At 37.8% G+C, this 20,130-nt stretch overlaps 2 protein-coding genes and 1 long non-coding RNA gene across 7 annotated transcripts in view; 2 read left to right on the top strand and 1 right to left on the bottom strand.

Annotated features, from left to right (window-relative positions):
• plekhg2 (pleckstrin homology domain containing, family G (with RhoGef domain) member 2) overlaps nt 1-6,765 on the top strand; it is a 49,874-nt gene extending 43,109 nt beyond the window's left edge. For both annotated transcript variants that reach the window (XM_048159785.1, XM_048159786.1), the window contains 4 exons: nt 173-415; nt 1,056-2,586; nt 2,681-3,758; nt 3,893-6,765. In XM_048159785.1, the coding sequence (XP_048015742.1) occupies nt 173-415; nt 1,056-2,586; nt 2,681-3,758; nt 3,893-5,783 (4,743 nt within the window). In that variant the 3' untranslated portion in view covers nt 5,784-6,765. The remainder of the gene's footprint in view (nt 1-172; nt 416-1,055; nt 2,587-2,680; nt 3,759-3,892) is intronic.
• Nucleotides 215-13,472, bottom strand: LOC125248141. Its single transcript, XR_007180251.1, has 3 exons — nt 13,412-13,472; nt 1,032-1,131; nt 215-344 (listed from the first exon to the last, which is right to left on the bottom strand). It is a non-coding gene; the product is annotated as an uncharacterized LOC125248141 (long non-coding RNA).
• il15l (interleukin 15, like) lies at nt 9,702-15,552 on the top strand. 4 transcript variants are annotated; one of them, XM_048159788.1, is made up of 5 exons: nt 9,702-11,151; nt 11,424-11,730; nt 11,820-11,885; nt 12,831-12,953; nt 15,220-15,552. In XM_048159788.1, the coding sequence occupies exons 2-5, from the start codon at nt 11,539-11,541 to the stop codon at nt 15,388-15,390; spliced, it is 552 nt and encodes a 183-aa protein (XP_048015745.1). In that variant the 5' UTR covers nt 9,702-11,151; nt 11,424-11,538; the 3' UTR covers nt 15,391-15,552. The 4 variants fall into 4 exon arrangements, with proteins under 4 accessions (XP_048015745.1, XP_048015744.1, XP_048015747.1 ...); XM_048159787.1 differs by having other exon boundaries at nt 9,751-11,151; nt 15,214-15,552; XM_048159790.1 differs by having other exon boundaries at nt 9,772-11,151; nt 11,841-11,885.
• Nucleotides 15,553-20,130: the final 4,578 nt, after the last annotated feature.

Genomic DNA, 20,130 nt, shown 5'->3' with positions numbered 1-20,130 from the left:
TTAACATTACATATTGTACACACAGCCTTAATTATATACATTTTTGCAACATAATGCAACCTTGTAGCAACAGGGTTTGTTTACTCAGCCATGATAAAATGTTATTCAAAGGTCCAAAATTACTTTATTTATATTTCTATATCTATGCTTCTGTCCATTAATGGGTTCCCAGGCTGGCAGTGAAGGGGAGTTGTGCCCACAGGCTGATAGCATGGGCTCTTCAGGCAGTACCAGTACTCTGGCATCCTCCGTCATTGAAGTTGAATCTGGTCGTGACGATCTGGCTTTATGTCAGGATGAGGATGACATGACCCCACTCCCTCCACCACCAACACTGTCCATTACTGAGGAAATCATGCAGTTCATTAACCAGAGCCGTGCTCGACAAGGCATGGCAGAGTTAACATCTGAAGTGGTACATATAGCACAAAAACATTTTGACACCTCACACATTTTGCAGAGATAGTAATTGGTGTATTAACTCTGCTACTGCTACATCTCTGCCCAGGTGAAAAAAAATACATTTCTATAATGTACTTAAAGTGCTCTATTTTCGTGCACTAATTTTGTACTTAATTTACAAAATTAGTACTTCTTAAGATAATCTTAAGAACATCTAAGTGTACTTAACTGTGCTATTTTGAGACACCATGAAATGTGAACTAAAATGCGCTTTTAATATACTATCGCTGTATTTAAAAAATGTATTTAGTTACCACTTATAGTATACTTGAACCCATAGTGTACTACAAGTGGTAAGCACATTTTAGTTCATATTTCAAGGTGTCTCAAAATAGCACAGATGAGTACACTTAGATGTTTTTAAGATTATCTTAACAAGTACTAAAGAATAAGTAAGTAAGTTTTTATATTAAGTACAAAATTAGTGCGCGAAAATAGAGCGCTTTAATTACATTATAGAAGTGTACTTTTTTCACCTGGGTGCTACTGGTATATACATTGACATCAGTGATTTTGTAGCAGTAATGATGTTAATGTAAGCTTCTAGTTATAAGGAAATGGCATTTTACTTCTTGTTTTTTTGTCTTCCATAGTGCCAGTTGACTCCAGAGTCCCTGGAAGTCCAGCCACTGGAGGAACAGCAGTCAGATGAATCCAAACCACTAATATCTGAGGTGGATGAAAATAAACATCAGACTAACAATGCCAAAATACCAGAGGCAGACAACAAACTGATAGATGGGTCAGACAAAGATGACAGCAGCCCTCCATCTTGTGAAGCAAATGTTGATTCACCAGAGGAGCTTGAGAGAGCAACATTACCATTACACACCTCCAAAGAAGTGAATCAGTCAGAAGAGTTGACATTACCAGAGCCCAGTCATAGTGAATCATCTAAACCAGAGATGGAGAAGACCATAAGTGAAAAAGATACTAAGGGCTCTGTTAGTAAAAGTGAAGAGCCTCATCTATCTGATAATTTGGACAAAACTGATGACACAGCATGTGAGGCCAGTACAGCTTGTGCTCACATCGGTACTACATTGAAAGCAACTGAAAACTCACTTGTCCTCAAAGTAGAACCTGAGCAAAAACTGACCAAAAGTGACAAGCAGATTATTGAGAAGATACGCAGCTATTATGAGGCTGCAGAGGCAGGTGTTGAGGAGGGTCAGATGGCACGAAGGAACAGCTTCTCTAATATACCTGCAGGATTAGTGAAGGATTCAGTGTCCCGATTCAATGTTTGTGTTCACCAAGACAGTGTAGTTGAATCTGAGAGTGGCCACTCAGACTCAGTTGAAACTGACTCAGGATCTTCATTACTCCCAATATCAGACCAAGCTGACCAGACTTTCAATCATCAGGAATCTGCTGATATAGCCATTCCTCTCTCACATTCCGATGTTAACCAAGAACAAAAAGAAAAATTAGATAGCAAGACTACAGAAAAACATGATGTAGAAATTTGTGAGTTCAGTCCCTGTAAGAAATTGTGGAAGGAGAAAGAAAGAATTGCCGAAGAGTCTCAAAGCAATCCAAAATCCCCTTTCTTAAGAGAGAACAGCTGTGTTGAACATACAGATGTTCCTGAGAAAAATAAGACATCTATTAATTGCACAACAACCCTAGTACAACAAAAGCAGTCTGAACGTTCACAATGCAATCCAGACACTTCAGACCCATCTAATCTGCAGACGACAGAGACAACGGATACATCTCTTCAGTATGGAAGAAGAACCAGAGCTAGAATGTCTTCTAATGGAAGCCTGGATAGCCTTCCTACTCAGATTAAAGTTGGTCGGTGGTCTCGTCATGACAAGGTGGTAACATGTAGTCATACCCTTTATGAAGGAATGGCAGAGGTGCCAGATTTAGAGTTTCTTGAGGGTGGACCAGTCAACCAATGCTTGGTAGAGAACTCAGAAAAGATTCTTAATAAAGTGCAAATGCTTGCACGGATGTACACTGCCAAGGCAAGCAGCATGAAGGTACCGCTGCATCAAAAGAAAACACGAGTGAGTAGGGGAGCTTGGTCAGTGGAGGGAAAAGGGAGCACTTCAGTTAAGTCGCAGCAAATACAGCTGCACCAGGGGGACATGAGAGTACTAAGTCAGCCCACAGGTGAGCTCTTAATATAGTTTAATTATTATCTTGTGTGATGGAAAACGTTATTTTAAATATGTTTAATAAAATGTTGCCTATCGTTTTGTTGCAGAAGAATCTTCAGTATCCACACCTACAGAGCCTTTTGGTCACATAATTTTAAGAGAGAAGCTGTCTACCATGTATCACCAAGAAAATGATTGTAATCTCATTGGGCCTCCAGATGAGATCTCAGCAATTGGATCTGATTCAATGTCTTTTTCTTCTGCTGAGTCCTCTGCTACTTCAGTTCAATTATTAAAAACTGTTATGGAATCACAGGTCTCTGTGATATCAGACCATAGAGAAAGCTCCTTAGAAAAATGTGAGTCTAAACTACATGAAGGAGCTGAATCCTTGTCACTTCCAACTTCTGGAACTCATGTGCAAGAAATGCCATCCAACCTCTCTGGACTTCCTTTGGAGGAGCATGCTTACAACATACCACAGTCTATTCAGGAGAACTATTCAAATGTTGGGGACAAATTCATTTCAAAAAATAGGACTGAAGAAGGACCGATATTGCAAGAGGAAAGCCCTGCTTTTGTGAGCAATTCTGGTAAAAGTAATGAACATTTTATTGACCCAGTAGTCATTAAACCTTTAGAAGAAGAGACTCACAGTGTGGAACAGAAAAGTGCCTCAGTTTTACAGGACTGTGAAAGAATATTGACCATAGATGATAAACAAAATGAAATACATACAGGACTTTTGAAATCCAAGCAAGTCCGAGATGATACTGATACCACTAGCTTGGAGGAAATAACACCTGTAGTGTCCTCTGTTAACGAAGTAGGTGCATGTCCCCCATTACAGTTAGCAGGCTCCTTGGAAAACTGTGTTTCAACCACTTTGGTCATCTCTGAGGAATCAGAGCAGTCGTACCCTTTGGCCCAGTTGCAGGAGGATACAGCTAGCCCCACACAACTGGCACCTCTGTTTGGTACATGTGGCAAGTGTAGTCCACTAGATATTAAATCCAAAGAAGACCTGGGCAATAATTCAAAGACTTTGAGCTCACCCCCTTTCGGTGGACCTTCTTTGGATGAGCTTCCAAGGTTTACTAGCCAAAGACCTTCCAATCTACCCTCCACTGCTGGAAAGAGGAGTCCCTTTGCCAATTGGAATTCATCATCTCCAGTCGCTCAAAGGTAGTCTCCTGCCACAAACCACGCTGTAGTTATAGGCTGTAATCAGTTTATATTTAGGTTATGCTGTTGTAGTTTATATAACAGCAGTCAGGTATTTGATCTAATTTTAATCTGTGTCTTATCTTGCTTTTCAGAGTGCCACATACTTCATTGCGGACTGAAGAACAGATTCAGGATACGTCTGATTTTGGTCTTTCTCATAATAGACAAACTTTATCCCATGCTCTTAATGATAAACCTTTACAAGTTCCCTTTGGTTGTGGGCGTCCATTAGATGCAAAACCACCCTCTGCCTTTAGCCCAAACCTGCGAATGCGGTCACCCTCTCCAGTTAGAGGCGCCCAGAACTCCAGACCTTCCTCAACGCCCTCAGCTCTTGCAAAGTCTCTTGCTGCCTCTTGTATCAGTCAGACGATTTCTCAAAGCATGGCCAAGAGAGGTGCACATCTTCAGACTGCTTCCCCACCTGTAAGCTCCTCTCCTCTGCCCACATCTTCTGTAAGACTTAGGACACCATCACCTAAACCCATCACCTTGGACTTAAGTGTTGAGTCAGGTTTTAGAAGTACATCCAGCACTGGGGTAGGAAACCCCCAAGGTCAAGCCACAAGGTCTTCTCCATCCCCATTTAGATCAAACAGTCTTCGATCTAGTCCAGCAACAGTTCAGTCCCCTCCTCCTTTTCGCAGTCAACGGTCAATATCCCCTGCACCACCAGTTAGCCTCCATTCAACTCCATCTGCCAACAGCCCAAGCGCCGCAGCTCTTGAACAGTCTCCTTACACCAGTTTAAATGGCAATAACAACAATAACAACAGTTTGAGTAATAACGGATTGATCGCTAATCACAAAAAAGCACCATCAAATGTGGGTGGACTCCCTCATTCCCACGATCCTCAACGAACAACCTTGCACAATAGGGTGGCTCGGCCCTTCCCGTCCTCCGAGCCCAGCTCTCGTGTACAGTCCCCCTCTATTTGCCCATCTCCAATTTCTCGAATCTGCTCTCCTCCACCTGCCCCGAACCATTCAAGTAATCTGGTAACAAAGCCACCGAATCCCAGAGCCCCCAGACAAGGTGGCTTTTTTACTCCTCTGTCTTTGGACATCTCAAGATCAATGTCAGCATGTTCAATATCTCCCTGTGAGAGCCCCAGAATCACCTCTCCACCCCCTATTGGCATTCCTACAAGTGTATGGGGCTTTGCTAATCCACAGCCAAGGAATCCCTCATTAATAAATGCATGTTCTCCAACAAAAGTGGAAACAGACTCTACACCAAAAGGCACCAGAATCATCTCTCCTACCCCAATAGGAACGTCTCCATGTTCAGCAACCATCTCTCAGAGCCAGAGGAGGCTACGAGGAACAAGTTTGCCCTTTGTTGCTCTAGGGGATAGACCACCCAGTCCAAAAAGGCACGAACGCAGGTCTTGGGCAGAAAGTGGACGATGGTCAATGGGTTCAGAATTGGGGTTAACAAGTCCTCGTGGGGGTTCATACAGTGGTAGCCCATCTTCTGTCAGTCCTGGTCCTCTTTCACCTGTCAGACTAACAGCTGAAAGGACCAGTCATAATGGAAAACATTTCACAAGCATTGCCTGGCCGGATGTACATGACCTGTTGATTAAATACAACACAGAGCCCAATACTGAAACCGATGCTTTGTCCTACACAGAGACAGAGCAAGATGACATAGAGGTTGCAGAAACTACATGTCGGAGCACCCTGATCTGTCCCTATGTCGCTCCAGCCAGCCCCAATGAGAGAGAGACTCCCATTCATTGCCCAGCTGAGGGTAAAACAGAAGACAGTGTTATTAATCAAGGGTCCAAAACAACATTAAAAACCAGTTATGCCACCACTGTCAACTTGCAGATTGCCGGGAGTGGGAGGATAGCATCCTTTAGCAATGCACAGGTCAGCCTGACTCAAACACTGTCCCCTGTAGCAGACAGCCAGAGCAGGAGAAGGGTCAGCATCAATAGCTGCAACTTCTCAATGCAGAACTGCAAAAGGCTCTGAATGGTTTGCTCCTGAGGTCTAGTATGGTGACTCATTCTTCAAAGACACTTTATCTGGCACTTTAGCATGTAGCAGAGGAGTCAGCATAGAGATCCAAGTCCACTTCACTCAGACGGGAAAAAATTCACGGACAATAAAATACGGGTGTCAGCGAGTTGATACTATGGTCAGTGATTTTCTTTTTTTTTAACCCTCAACCCTACTTCCTGGCCAAGATACAAGTAAAACATCAATAAAATGACTGCTTTGCTAAATTTGGCAGTGTTTATTTTATTGCTTTTAAGACTCTGTAATATGCAAATTCATTATACGTAATTGAACTAAAGCCTCTGTCATTTAAGGCTTTTAGTTGGCTGTGATATATAAAGAACTTATTTATGAAGTAGTTGTTTTCTGGCACTTAACTCTTGTTTCTTTGTTTTGCACATTTTTCTCGAATGTGGTCCAGACGTGTCTGGAAAATAGTGTGTTTCAGACAAAACATTCTCATGTATGTTGTGTTTTATACAAATTGGCTTAGGACATTTGAAAACAAGGGAACATGAATCGCTGCTTTGATTGATGTTAATACGAACATCAAAACATCTGATCTGATATTTTACATTGATGAAAATGTTTGCTGTACAATTAAAAAAGCATTCCATCATGCTTAAGAACTGTACTCTGGTGTGGACTAAAACAAGGTAATCCTGATCAAATGGACTCTTGAACTTTCTGTTTTAAATTTTAGTGTTTTTTTTAATGTAATGCATTGTTGATTTCTAAATGAGATTGTTACAATCACTTAATGCTTAAGCTAATTAAACATATATCTCAAATTTGTTTACCTATGGCCTTTATGCTCCACATCATGCCTGCCACATTATGCAAAGAAAACAAATGTTCAAAGTCTGTTCTCTGTACTTAAAAAAAAAAATCCATGATTGTCACACTGTAATGTGCCCTCACTTATTTGTACCTAAATAAAACCTGCATAATGTAATTATGATTGTGCCATTGTGTTACCACAACTTTTAGTAAAAACATCTGGTATTTTTGTAAAAAAACAAACAAACAAACAAAAAAACAGTGTAGTACAATGGTAGATGTTGTATGGGTGTGTCTGAGACCTGAGAAGGAAAAAAGCATGAGCTGAAGTGAATTGTTAGTAACTTGTTTTTCAAGCTTTTAAGCTTCAACTTTCAGTGCAAGTTGGGGGTGTGCTGAAAGGTTTTTAAAATTGGTCGCGAAAACTGCCTGTTCCTAAATGTGGGATGCTATTGGCCTACAGATAGACAATGGCTGCATCCAAAATCACATATTCTCCTGAGTAAATACATATTTTGAATAAGTAATTACTTTACGACTGCTATAAAATTGTTATTATCAAGTAACCTATACCAGAGTCAGTTGCATTACTTCACTGCCATTCTCAAATTCTCTCCCGCGGCCTCATGGGATAGTAAAGTGTCCATCGTATGCACACTTCAGAATTTCACTAGACGTTGTAAGTCATCCTGGTACTTTTTGACTACTCTTTTATGAGTACGGTGAATTCAGACTGCGATTTCTTTTGTCACGTATTGTTTTTCACCTACAATATAGTAGGGTTGTATGCAATTTTGGATGCAGCCATAATCCTATCAGCCCAATTCCCTTCTTTTGTGGTAAAAATGCTGATATTTCAAAACACATTCTCATGTTAGCAGACAGATTTTCACATGACCAACAATTCTTCAACAATATAAAATATCATAATGAAATATTATCAAAATATTCATCTGACAGAGGTGACAGACCTGACAGTGTTGACACATTGAATAAAGTCCTTATTTTTGTTTTGTTTTTGCATACAAAAATGATTCTCATCACTTCATAAAATTAAGGTTGAATCACTGTAGTTACGTCTAATGTTTTAACAATGTCTATCTGGATCTTGAAAGTGGTGGTTAAATTGCTCTCTATAGAGGAGTTAGACAGCTTTTGGATTTCATCAAATTGTGTTAAAGATGAATGAAGGTCTTACAGGTGTGGAATGACATGAGGGCGAGTAATTAATGACAGAATTTTCATTTTTGGGTGAACTAACCCTTAAAGTCCAGCCTCATGTTCCCTGAACCCTAACTCTGCTAGAAGTGATGACTATCAGTCTACAAAAGCAATATATGCTGTCAGGACACATATTTAGTATTTATACATTATTAGAAAAACTAAACACTATTTAATATTTAATATAGTTATGAATGACTTGAAAACCACAAAAATATGACTTCATGTTGAATGTCTGTTTAACCACTGTCTGTTACCTCTGTTGCTCTTGGTGAAAGCTTCTCAAGGTTTTTTTAAGGAAAAAGTATTTAAAATGGCAACTCATATTCCCTAGATCCAACCCCGCCCCTCCTGGATCTCCTGTTCTGCAGTGAGGACCATCTCATTTCTTACACAAAACAAATGGAGTTAATATAGTAGCCATTTTGTTTTGTCTGTTGATGCCAGATGCTAATAGAATCTGCTTCAAGAGAATAAAATGATCTAAATTTTTCAAATAATTTTCTCAGAAATTGCAAGATGGTGGTGACATTTCATGATATCCTGGTTGTGACAGAAAATATTAACATTAGGATTTAATATATTCTAAAACTATAAAACTTACTAGAGCCTATGACATTAATATACTCCGCAGAGGTGGAATATGTCTCTCAGAGTGACAGCTGCCCCTGATATTCCCTGATTTTATTACATGAAAAAAATACTATAGTAATTTATAGTAAATACTATAGTGTTTTTGAACCATACTATAGTAAATTGTAGTATACTGTATATATTATAACACTGTTAATGAATGCTACAGCATACTGTATAATATATTTATTATACTTAATTATACTTAATTATACTTGTATAAACTAGTGAACTGATAAACTGTAATAAATACTGTAGTATACTTTAGTTTTTACTACAGTAAACTGTAGTGTATTGGAGTATATATCTGCATCAGCAAATTATTCGTAGAAATTTTAAGCAAACAAGTTTAAGTTTGCTTATTTACTCATTTATTTAATAATTTATTTAATGTCATTATCACGGGAAATGACGTGGACGATATGTGAATCAGTGTCCATCATTTTGCGAGCAACTGGTGATGAAGAAAAATGCCACGTCGCAACAATGAAAATATTTCCATTTTAAACCATGAAGGCGAGCTAGTGGAAATCACACAAACAATGTGCAAACTCTGCGTGAGAGTTATGCGGGTGAAGAAGTCTCAAACTCCAGTTAATTATTCACTACAGAAACTGAAAGTAAAAACTGACTGAGATTTTGGCACGCTGCATTAAAGGCGAATATTCTCTTAGAGAGGGTGAATCTAATTCATTTTCTTAATATTTCTCTTGTGGCCCATAGTGACAAAAAAAATTAGTATTTTTTCGTGAATCGAGAAGTATTTCGTGTTAAACAAGTGAGGAGTGAGCCATCTAACGAATATTTTATGGTCGCAGCGCGTCGGTTATGGAGTGATGCGCTATGATATCGTCGGGCAAATGAACAAATGAATTGCAATATTAATTTAATAATAAAAGTAGCATGCTAATAATAAGAATAATTTAATAGCCCTGCGTGCCCGTCCGCTATACGCCACTGTGAAGTGATAAATGGCGTTCAGGCACGGGCATTAAAGCGATTAACTTTTTTATCCAAATCCACATGCATGGACCGTTCAGCGCTGCAATGTCCGAGTCTCTCCTGTCCCACGGTGTTTCTCGTGTGTTTTCAGTCGGCGCAAGCAAGAAACTGGCTTTGACTCTCTGGACAGTAGCCGGGTGCAGACGATTTTTTTTGACCACGGACAGTGCGCGTGTGCATGCGCAGCGAACGCGTCTTTCCGCGCTCACGGGCAAAGAAGCGTTTCTTTGAAAGGCTCGCGCGCTCAAGGGCAGAGAAGCGTTTCTTTGTAAGGCTCGCGCGCTCAAAGGCAAATAACAGTTTCTTTGAAAGGCTCGCGCGCTCAAGGGCAGAGAAGAGTTTCTTTGAAAGGCTCGCGCGCTCAATGGCAAAGAAGAGTTTCTTTGTAAGGCTCGCGCGCTCATGGGCAGAGAAGAGTTTCTTTGTAAGGCTCGCGCGCTCAAGGGCAGAGAAGAGTTTCTTTGTAAGGCTCGCGCGCTCAACACTTAATGAATGTCTGACGGTGTTGATAAAAAGTGGGGACACAACTTTAAAATCTTATGGAACAAGCATGTCTTTCTCATCATTATTTTTATTTATTTTTTTATCCATTTTATTGCATATGAATGACTGAACCCTTCTCTGTAGACACACTGTTTTAGATGTAGTGAGAAGACAACAAGTCAGCAGTTACAGTTGCTGGACTTGTTTTGGAATCAGTAGGTTGAGGTCTGAACTTTGACTGGGCCTTTGTAACACCTCAATTTTTTTCCTTTTTCAGCCATTCTGGTTTAGATTTGCTGCTGTGCTTGTGATTATTGTCCTGTTGCATGATCAGATTTGAGCCAAACCTTGGGGTGAGTTTGCTGGGAAGTCCACCCCTAAAGACTGGCAACTGTCTTTAATGTTTTTCACTTGTGAATAATATTCCTTGCTTGAATAAGGTTAGCTATATTATAGCCTAACGTTATCCATGGTGAAAGTGGAGCGGGCTGTCGGACAACCCTCTCTCTAAATAGAGCGTAATCCGGACACAGATATTTCCTGAGGGGAGTCGATTTCTCAGAGGAAGTTGGCCGAGAAGCTGTAATTTTATGATGCACGAACAAATGGAAAACCCCACTTGTTTGTGAACTGCTGCAGTTTGCGCTGTCTGTTTTTTGGCTCACAAAAAAAGGAACAGTTTAAGAGGACAGTTTACAAGACAACTCAACTTTTTATGCGTTTTGGCCGCTCATGTAGCTTCACGAATGAAAACAATTTCAAAGCGCCAGATTTCGAAAACAGTCTCCGCGTAAACACCAAAAACGCGAATCTGTGAGAACGATTACGTCATGCACATGCGTATTACATATTCAGTTTATAGTATTTCATCGCCATATAATAGCCTACAGTCCTTTCGGTTTCGAATGCTCAAGTGCATGACTCACACACACAGTCCAGCCCAATCACGCGGCGGTATATAAACATAGTCCACTGCACTGCTTTGCACTATTCTGTCAAGATTATACTACGCAGAGGTGCTCATGAAGACGGATACATTTAATTATGTAACATATCAGCAGATGTTTTGACGGAGACACGGATCTCATAATTTTATTCATGTTTACGTTTTCTTTGGAGAAGAATGACAACACGCTGAACTATTCTACATAATGATTACACGTGGATGTACAATTCTGTCTACGGACGTGTTCAGCGTTTCCCTCCAGAAATGTTTGATGAGGTATGTTGGTGCTACGGTTTGTCTAATGCAAAAAGGTCTGCTGCCAACTGCAGTTTATGAAAGTTGTGTTTGTCAAATACATCGTTTGTTGAAATGAAATAGGCCTCTACATTATATAAAATAAATAACAGATAAGAATGAATAAGTAACAGTTACATCTGCACATGTAAAAGTCTTCATTTTATTTATGACATCTTTTAAAGAAATAATCCTGTTAATTCTATTAATCTGTATTCAGGTTTTTTTTTTCCTCCCCTCTCTTGTTTCTTTAGATTACAGGCAGAATGTGTCTTCAGCTATTTGCTCCACTGTGTACCTAATAATAAACCAAACCCCAAGAAGGTGGAAATGTAGCCATTCAGAGCTCCCCATCTCTTCCTAGGCCTGATGACAAATCTGGTTCTGAGGTGGAGCTGGATATTTGATATGAGGACAGATTTACTCCACTATTCCATGTGCCTCACTTCATTATTTCTGTATGTGCTGATCATGTTGACAAGACAGATCAAGTGTCAATCAATATGCAGCAGAGAGAGTGTGGATATGGTGAAACGGATTACAGTGGAACTGAGCAAAGTGGTACTTTGTTATTTAGCACTTTTTTTTTACTTTATGAATTATATGTAGAAATTTCTGACTATTCTGTTCTTACTCTGCTTCTGTTTAAGGTGTGGTTTCTCTCATTACAGGAAAATGATTGCATGCTGTACACACCAACTATAGCAGATTATGAGGTGTGTGTGATTTAAAACAGATTTATTAGCTGTCAGAAGACTATCTGAATAGACATCAGAAAAGATCTGAATAGGCTGCCAAAAAATCTGTTCTAGGTCTAAGGTTGTGCAGTTGCCTGAAGGGACATTTGAGTGTTTCTTTGTCCTGTGACAATAATAATGTATTACTCCTCAGCTAACTGTAATTTCAATGCAATTTAATTGCTTCAGAATTGGAGTCAAGATATATTGTTTTTGATAGATATTATTAATATGCACAGGCCTATATTGAATAATATTGCATACTGATACAAGAATTTCTGGGCTCATAGATTTTTGTGAAGAACAGCTGGGACATTTTCGTCCTTTGTTTATTCTTTAGTTTATCTTTCAGTAGAGTATGTTCTCTTAATCATTGACTGATGCATTTCAGAAAACTAGTTTCAGCAACATTTGAAGATGTTGTGTAACTTGTATTGGGAGCGCATTCCATAGGAAGGAAGGACTGATTTAACTTATCTCTTAGTGTTATGGCAAAATATGTACTGATTAATTCATTTTTATGTTATCTGTATGTGTCTGCAATGTTGCTACTAATGCCTATCTCTGAGCACTGTTGAGGTGCTGACAATGATGTGTGATGTATGTCATGTGTTTGAATTATTGGTCATATGTTGCAAAGCCCCCGCCCATTTGGGAGCTCATCCTGTCAGTAGCAAAGCTGGCTTCCAGGCAATCACAGATACAGTTATTTAAAGCCCGGCAATATCCAATCAATAATCAGATGCTTTTTCTAAAGTAAATAGTGCTCCTACTGCTGTCGTAGACCTTGCAAAAAAAAAAAAAAAAAAAAAAAAAAAAATTTTTGCCAATTCGAATTTGTTTTGTTTTTGTAGTCAGAACATGCAGTCTTTAAGCATCACAGCTGCTACAGGCTAATAATCGTTGTGTCATCTCCTTTAACAGAACTGCTCCAGGTCCGTGCTTACATGTTTTGCATTGGAACTGAATGTTTTGTTTGTTGAAATCCAGAGTGTGGCCAGGTTGTCTCAGCAACTACTAAGGATTCTCAAGAAGCTGAAATATAAGGTGAGTTCAATATCTGCAAATCATTTATGATGATCCTATAATTACATGTTCTCATGTAATTGTTAGTGGCTTTGTAATCAAGATAGTAACTAACAGATAACCTTTAATACAATAGATGTTATGGTGTTTACAGCAATACTTGTACATAATGTATACAGTCAGTTACTGTGACAAAGCACCATTTCCCCTCATATGCAACTACTGTAGAGATAGATATTTTCAAGTTATATTGAAGTAAATACTTATTTAAAATACTATTCTTTATTAATCAACAGTTATTGAAAAAATATTAATTTAATCACAGTCAACCAAACTGAAAATCATTCAATTCAATGTATTTGTATAGCGCTTCTCACAATACACAACATATTGTTCCAAAGACAGTGGCAAGTAGATGAGGAAAAAACCTTCAAGCATTAATCCACTTTTAAATAAAATTTTCCTTATAATTTACTCACCCCCATGTCATCCAAGATGTTCATGTCTTTCTTTCTTCAGTCGAAAAGAAATTAAGGTTTTTGATGAAAACATTTCAGGATTATTCTCCTTATAGTGGACTTCAATGGCCTCCAGACGGTTGAAGGTCAAAATTACAGTTTCGGTGCAGCTTCCAAGGGCTTTAAACGATACCAGACGAGGAATAAGGGTCTTATCTAGCGAAACGATCAGTCATTTTCAAAAAAATACAACTGTATATGCTTTATAAACACAAATGAATGCCTTGTACGTGCTTCCGCTTTCCGTATTCTCCAAAACGCTTATGCTGCATGTCCTACGCCTTCCCTATTGTACTTATGAAAAAAAAAAAAAAAACTGCCGCTGTGTTTGTTCCGTAATAGAATGACTGATCATTTCGCTAGATAATTATCAGGAAACATTTATTTAAAAACTTTCTTGGGTTGACACACATTTTAAAGGTGCAGTAAGCGATTTTTGAGAATCATTGTTGAACACTGTTAATATTTAAAATCAACCCAAACAAACACACCACAATGTAAGAGTGGATGTCACTGTATCATAGCTGAAGTGAGGCAAAATAAAGCTGTATGAAAAATAAAGCAAAGCTGACGAAAGAACAAAAAAATGAACATACGATACAGTACAAAAGTTTTTGTTAGTCGCCAGCAGCACACACTCAAAATCAATGTTACTCACTTAAAAAGCAGAAACAATGCAACCTCTGCATCCATTTTCAGGCCTTTCCCTCTGGAAAGCTCTTCTAATATTAACATGGGTCATAATTAAGATAAGATTTACACATAACAATACCTGCACATAACAACACCAATACCCAGATATATTTATAGCATGTGGCGCATTACTGTCACACAGCTGAAATAGCAAACATTGTTTCCACTGTTTCCATTGTTTCATACAGAAGTTGGGGTTTCACATGCTTTTAAACATTTTGGCCTGCTTGCAAGCTTGACAGCTACTGTAAATGTATTACTGCTCAAGTTTTCTGTTTGTTTTTAATAAAGGATGAGCTTTTAGGGATAAAAAGGGATGAAAATTATTTCTTGTGATAATCTACAGCATGCCAATGATGTAAATAACCCATAATACAAGCAAGAATAGCAAACTTTTTAAACAAACTCTGATGTTGGCTGTAGAAAGCCTAGCCAGAAAGTATGAAGTAGACTGTAAAAAAGAAAGAAAGAAAAAAAAGATTTTTCAAAGTTGTAAATAAAACAAAGAGTATCACATTATCTTTCAATCTTTCTATTTCAACATTTCACATTTAATTCAAAATGTTACTGGTCATTTCATTGTAATTATTTGTGAAATTTCTGAGTATTTTTTTCCAGTTAATCCTACACCATTTTTTTCAGTGTAATTTCAAAAGCTTGAATTTCGGAGCAGTTTTAAGTAGTTTTAAATTCTCAGAGTTTGAAGGTGTTTTAGGCCATGCAGTCTCATACTAAAGACAGATAGACTCACTCTAAAAAAAATAGGGCACAATTTACTATATAATTTAACAGAATTTATTTTATTTATGTTTTACCAGTATTTAGAATTTTGCACTTCATTGAGTTCTGTTTTAGGGTTAACGGAAATGTCCGTAAAATTAATGGATAATGTCCAGGTAATGAGCTGCCAGTACTTTTTCCGTTATTTTATGGATTTATTTTTTACTGCTATGTGGTTGCTAGGGTATTCTGTGTGTTCTGGATGGTTGATTTTGTGAATTATAATTTATTATTGTCTCAGGAAATGCTTCATCTGCAAGTGCACTAATCTTACATAATACTATTTTAAGTTACAGGACACAATGAAGTCATGCCCAGACTGTGAGCTCTACCAAGAAAAAAAAGCAAAGACTTTTCTGGAAACCTTACAAAACATTTTACAACGGATAAACGCTGAAAAAACTTGTCCTCCGAGGAATGTTAAGAGACATTTAGAGAACTTAACGCAAAAACCATTAAGAACATGATCTGAAGGAGCAGCTCTGTTGATCCCTGAAGCGGTTATGGAGAAGTTTCTTAGTGGCAAAACAGACACCATATATTAAGCTACACACCTACAGTACATATCCATCTGTATATGAACATGCAAAGATATATTTTCTTAAATAAACGACTTTTGTGGAATATTTGCTAACAATAGTCTGCTTTGAGTACAAACTACCTCTAAATCCATGACCACTTTTTTTGTTGAACATTTACTCAACTATAAATTATAGCTGGGTATAGCTAATTATGCAATTGATTGGTTGAGAATTACTAGGCTATATATTCTTCTGACCAAAATAATGACTGTTACCTTAACTATAATATAAATACATGGTTCAGTCATGAAACTCTAGATGGCACAGGCTGATGGGTCTTAATGCAAGCTGATGATATTACAGCATTAACTACTTGGCACAGGCAGATTGGTCCATGTCACATCTGCAGCCAGTGAGCTTGTTGCTCACACATTTAAATGGCTGGTTGATTACATTCACTAGAGCAGTTTGCAGTGCGCTTCAGTGTTCCTCTAAAACCCTCCACCTTCCCCAGCTCCACCTGTATAGATCTGCTATGGGTTACTGATATATGCTATTTGTGCAGCAGCACGTCTTACTCACAGCAGTGTATCTGCGTATGTATTGGCAGTAGCAAGTTCCTGTACTTGCTCTGCAGCAGCAGCAATAATCTACAACAACAGCAATAATCTACAGCAGCAGCGTAGCAGATCTATTCTGCCAAAACCAAATACATTAACACTGTCATATCCATTACCATACTAAAAATCTTCTGAGAGTTGTCATGAGTGAATTTAAAGGTGCCCTAGAACTTTTTTTTTAAAAGATGTAATATAAGTCTAAGGTGTCCCCTGAATGTGTCTGTGAAGTTTCAGCTCAAAATGCCCCATAGATTTTTTTAATTCATTTTTTTAACTGCCTATTTTGGGGCATAATTATAAATGAGCCGATTCAAGGTGTGTGGCCCTTTAAATCTCATGATCCACGCCCCAAGAGCTCGCGCTTGCCTTAAACAACATAAAAAAAGTTCAAACAGCTAATATAACCCTCAAAATGGATCTTTACAAAGTGTTCGTCATGCAGCATGTCTAATCGCGTAAGTACAGTGTTTATTTGGATGTTTACATTTGGTTATGAATGAGTTTGATGGTGCTCCGTGGCTAAAGCTAACATTACACACTGTTGGAGAGATTTATAAAGAATGAAGTTGTGTTTATGCATTATACAGACTGCAAGCGTTTAAAAATGAAAATAGCGACGGCTCTCTTGTCTCCGTGAATACAGTAAGAAACGATGGTAACTTTAACCACATTTAACAGTACATTAGCAACATGCTAACGAAACATTTAGAAAGACAATTTACAAATATCACTAAAAATATCATGTTATCATGAATCATGTCAGTTATTATTGCTCCATCTGCCATTTTTCGCTGTTGTCCTTGCTTGCTTACCTAGTCTGATGATTCAGCTGTGCACATCCAGACTTGTAATGCCTTTCATAATGTTGGGAACATGGGCTGGCATATGCAAATATTGGGGGCGTACATATTAATGATCCCGACTGTTACGTGACAGTCGGTGTTATGTTGAGATTCGCCTGTTCTTCAGAGGTCTTTTAAACAAATGAGATTTATATAAGAAGGAGGAAACAATGGTGTTTGAGACTCACTGTATGTCTTTTACATGTACTGAACTCTTGTAAATTGAATTTTTGAATCAAGGGCACCTTTGATGTATCTTAATAGAAGATTTAAGTAGTCACAGAAACCAAAAGCGTGAGTCTAAGCCATAAAATGTGATAAGTCTAGTTCATTGAACAAATGTTGACCTTTTGTTATATGCCATGTTGAGTCCTAGCCAATAATACGTTGCTAATTGCTGGCTAATTGATGGCTTTTTCCATTTTTGGCAAATAAAGTTCCTATGTTATACTCTCTCCCTGCTCTGTAATTTTGGTCAAGAAAGAGTCTGCTAAAAATATAATTTGATAAACTTAAATGAAAGATCACTCAAAGCCATGTCAGTGCTCTATGTCTCAATATGCTTTGGTTTTGCAATCTTTGCAGCCTTTTCAGTTACATTTTCTGTTTACTTTGATGATTACCAGTGTCTTAAATTGTATGTCTTGACATGTTTTTGTAATTGAATATCTTGACATGTTTTATTTGGGCTATCTTTTAAGATACCCTCTTTTCCAAAAACTGAGGTAGGGCCTAGTTTCACAATACCTTAAACGCATTGCATGGCTTATTAAAATCAGCAGCTCATCCATGATATTCACATATAGAAAAAGTACACACAATTTCACAATACAACCAAAAAAAATATACAGAACATCTGCAGCCAGAGCCACAAACATAAAAATACCATGACTATGTCTATAACTTTGCAGAAAACATGACCAAACAATGTAACTTTAATACATAAAGTGTCCAACAAAAGGCTTCTAAATGTAATGGAGCACCTTGATTGTTTTCTGACAGATGAAACACAACATTCTACTTGTACTTCTGTTCTACTGAAAGGAATTTGACAGCCTTATTTCAGGGACATGGCTAACTTGTAAAACTTTGGCAGTCATCCAAAAAATAGTTTTTATAAGTGTTATCTGTCATAGTTAAGATTATTTTTTTCTGACATAGTTTAACTCTTTGTCATATTTTATTGCATTTTTTTAAACTACAGTTAACTGTAATAATAAATGAAATGTTCAAGGTGTCTGAATAAATTTTGGATTGACTGTATGTATGTATGTATGTATATATATTTGTAGGTTTTGTGGGGCATAGACCCCCCTTCTGGTCTATGCATCCCTGTCTCTGCTGAATTATTTTTACTCCACAAACCACCAACAGAGCATATAAAATACCAAAAATAAAAATCTTTTTTTTAAAACATTGCCAAGTAAAACGCTGCGTTTATATAGAACTGTCTCTTTACGACACAACAAATGGGACACTATTCAGACGCGCATTCCGACTCAGCACCAGGTACCAGTCAAACGAGCGAGGAAATGGTAGGCTACAGGTGACTACGAAGGAGCTTCAGTTGAACAACATTTGAACTGCGGTCAGATGACATGTTGTCAGGCTATGTCGGTAAAACTCAGAAAAATTTACATGACTGTCCAATCAACCGTTATACTGTGCTCGTGGCGCGCACTCAACAATTGCATGTGCAAATGCATTCACATTAATTAACCTACAAACACTGCATAATTACTTTATCATAGCTTAAATAAAGCGCAAAAGAAAGTTCAAGCAATAACCGTCGTTGTTCTGTTGTAAGTTAAAGCAGAACTAAGTAACTTTTTTTACCTTCATAAATAGTTTTCTAAGTCCTTACGATGGTTAATTGACTTGTAGTGGTGTGTTTGAGGCGAGCACTAACCCCCTCTGGCACGTCTACGCCAGAAAACAGCACTTGCAAGTTGAGCTGCGCCGACCCGACACAATCTCGCCTCATGTTCATGTTCACGCGAGAGTGACAAAATGCTTTACGGTAATTCAAAAACAATGTATATATTATGACTTTATAAGACAATTTCGAAAATTACCCATCTCCATCGATTATACTGTATTTGCAAATTACCCACCTCCTCTTTCTTGTACTGTATTTGCAAAACTACTGCGCTGGTGAGCGTTGTAGTCGTTGTAGTCCAGAGCTGCGCTTGGAGTATTTACGACAGTGTGATTGACTGAAGGAAACTGTAGGGGGAGCTTCGCAAATCTTACTGAGTTGAAAATGACCAAACATGCGATTAAAGCTGCCTCAAAACTGTGCATGCATTTATTTGTTGACATGGTTTTAAAGCTATTGTTATCCAATTTGTTGACCTTGAAATGTCTTAAAAATGCACATATGTACACCAGGGAAATCAAAATGTTCTCGGGGGAGCATGCCCCCCTAGCAAGCTACATTTTCTGACCTCGGTAAATATGAGGTAAATGTGCATTTCACCAAATGTGCGCACTTTTGGACTAAAACTTTGTATGTGTATGCACTATGCTCAAAAATAAATGGCACCAAACGCGATTGAATGTAAAGGTTTGTGTCTCATTATTCTATTAATAATGATTTTGAATTTCACATATTGCACCCTGTATATATATATATATATATAGGCTATATATTGATGGATCCGAAATGGTCAATATTCATATTCATGCATTTTTATTAATATTCATTTTTTAATCATTTATGGCTTATGATTTATCAGTTTTACTTTTGCTTTCATTTATTTATGTACTCATACTTTATAGATTAATTCTTATCATATTTTCAAGTATTTACTTGTTATTGTACCCTTATGGTTATTTTTATTTTATATCTAAGAGTATGTATGTATGTTCAGTTGTTCTTCAAGTGTTCCAATGTGACAGGTCACGCTGACACGTTTGTGGTTAGACATTGGACGCCTGCAGAATTAATCATTTGAATTTGAAATCTGATCAAAATATGTCTGTTATTTTTCCTGATGACATTTAAAAGGGTAAGATTTGCAAAATTCCCAAAGGGGGATAAAACAACTATTTTTGACACTGGACCAGTGGATGACGTGGTGGGTGAAATTAACCTTTTCTTTTAGAACAAAAACATCAATTTAGAACAAAAACATCAGTTTGTGTGGGTTGGGAATTTCCCTGTATGCTTATGGTATAATATGGACTGAGTCATTGATAATTCAGCTTTTTCCCTCCTTTGC

The sequence above is a fragment of the Megalobrama amblycephala genome, linkage group LG16 (assembly GCF_018812025.1).
Source record: "Megalobrama amblycephala isolate DHTTF-2021 linkage group LG16, ASM1881202v1, whole genome shotgun sequence".
NCBI lineage: Eukaryota > Metazoa > Chordata > Actinopteri > Cypriniformes > Xenocyprididae > Megalobrama > Megalobrama amblycephala.
The sequence above is the reverse complement of the archived record's forward strand: the minus strand, read 5'-3'. Positions and strand labels throughout refer to the sequence as shown.

Coding starts and splice junctions, on each gene's coding strand:
- il15l (XM_048159787.1), top strand. CDS start 11,539: ATGACAAATCTGGTTCTGAGGTGGAGCTGGATATTTGATATGAGGACA. Junction 11,886..12,830: donor CAACTATAGCAGATTATGAG/GTGTGTGTGATT, acceptor CTCCTTTAACAG/AACTGCTCCAGGTCCGTGCT. Junction 12,954..15,213: donor TCAAGAAGCTGAAATATAAG/GTGAGTTCAATA, acceptor TACTATTTTAAG/TTACAGGACACAATGAAGTC.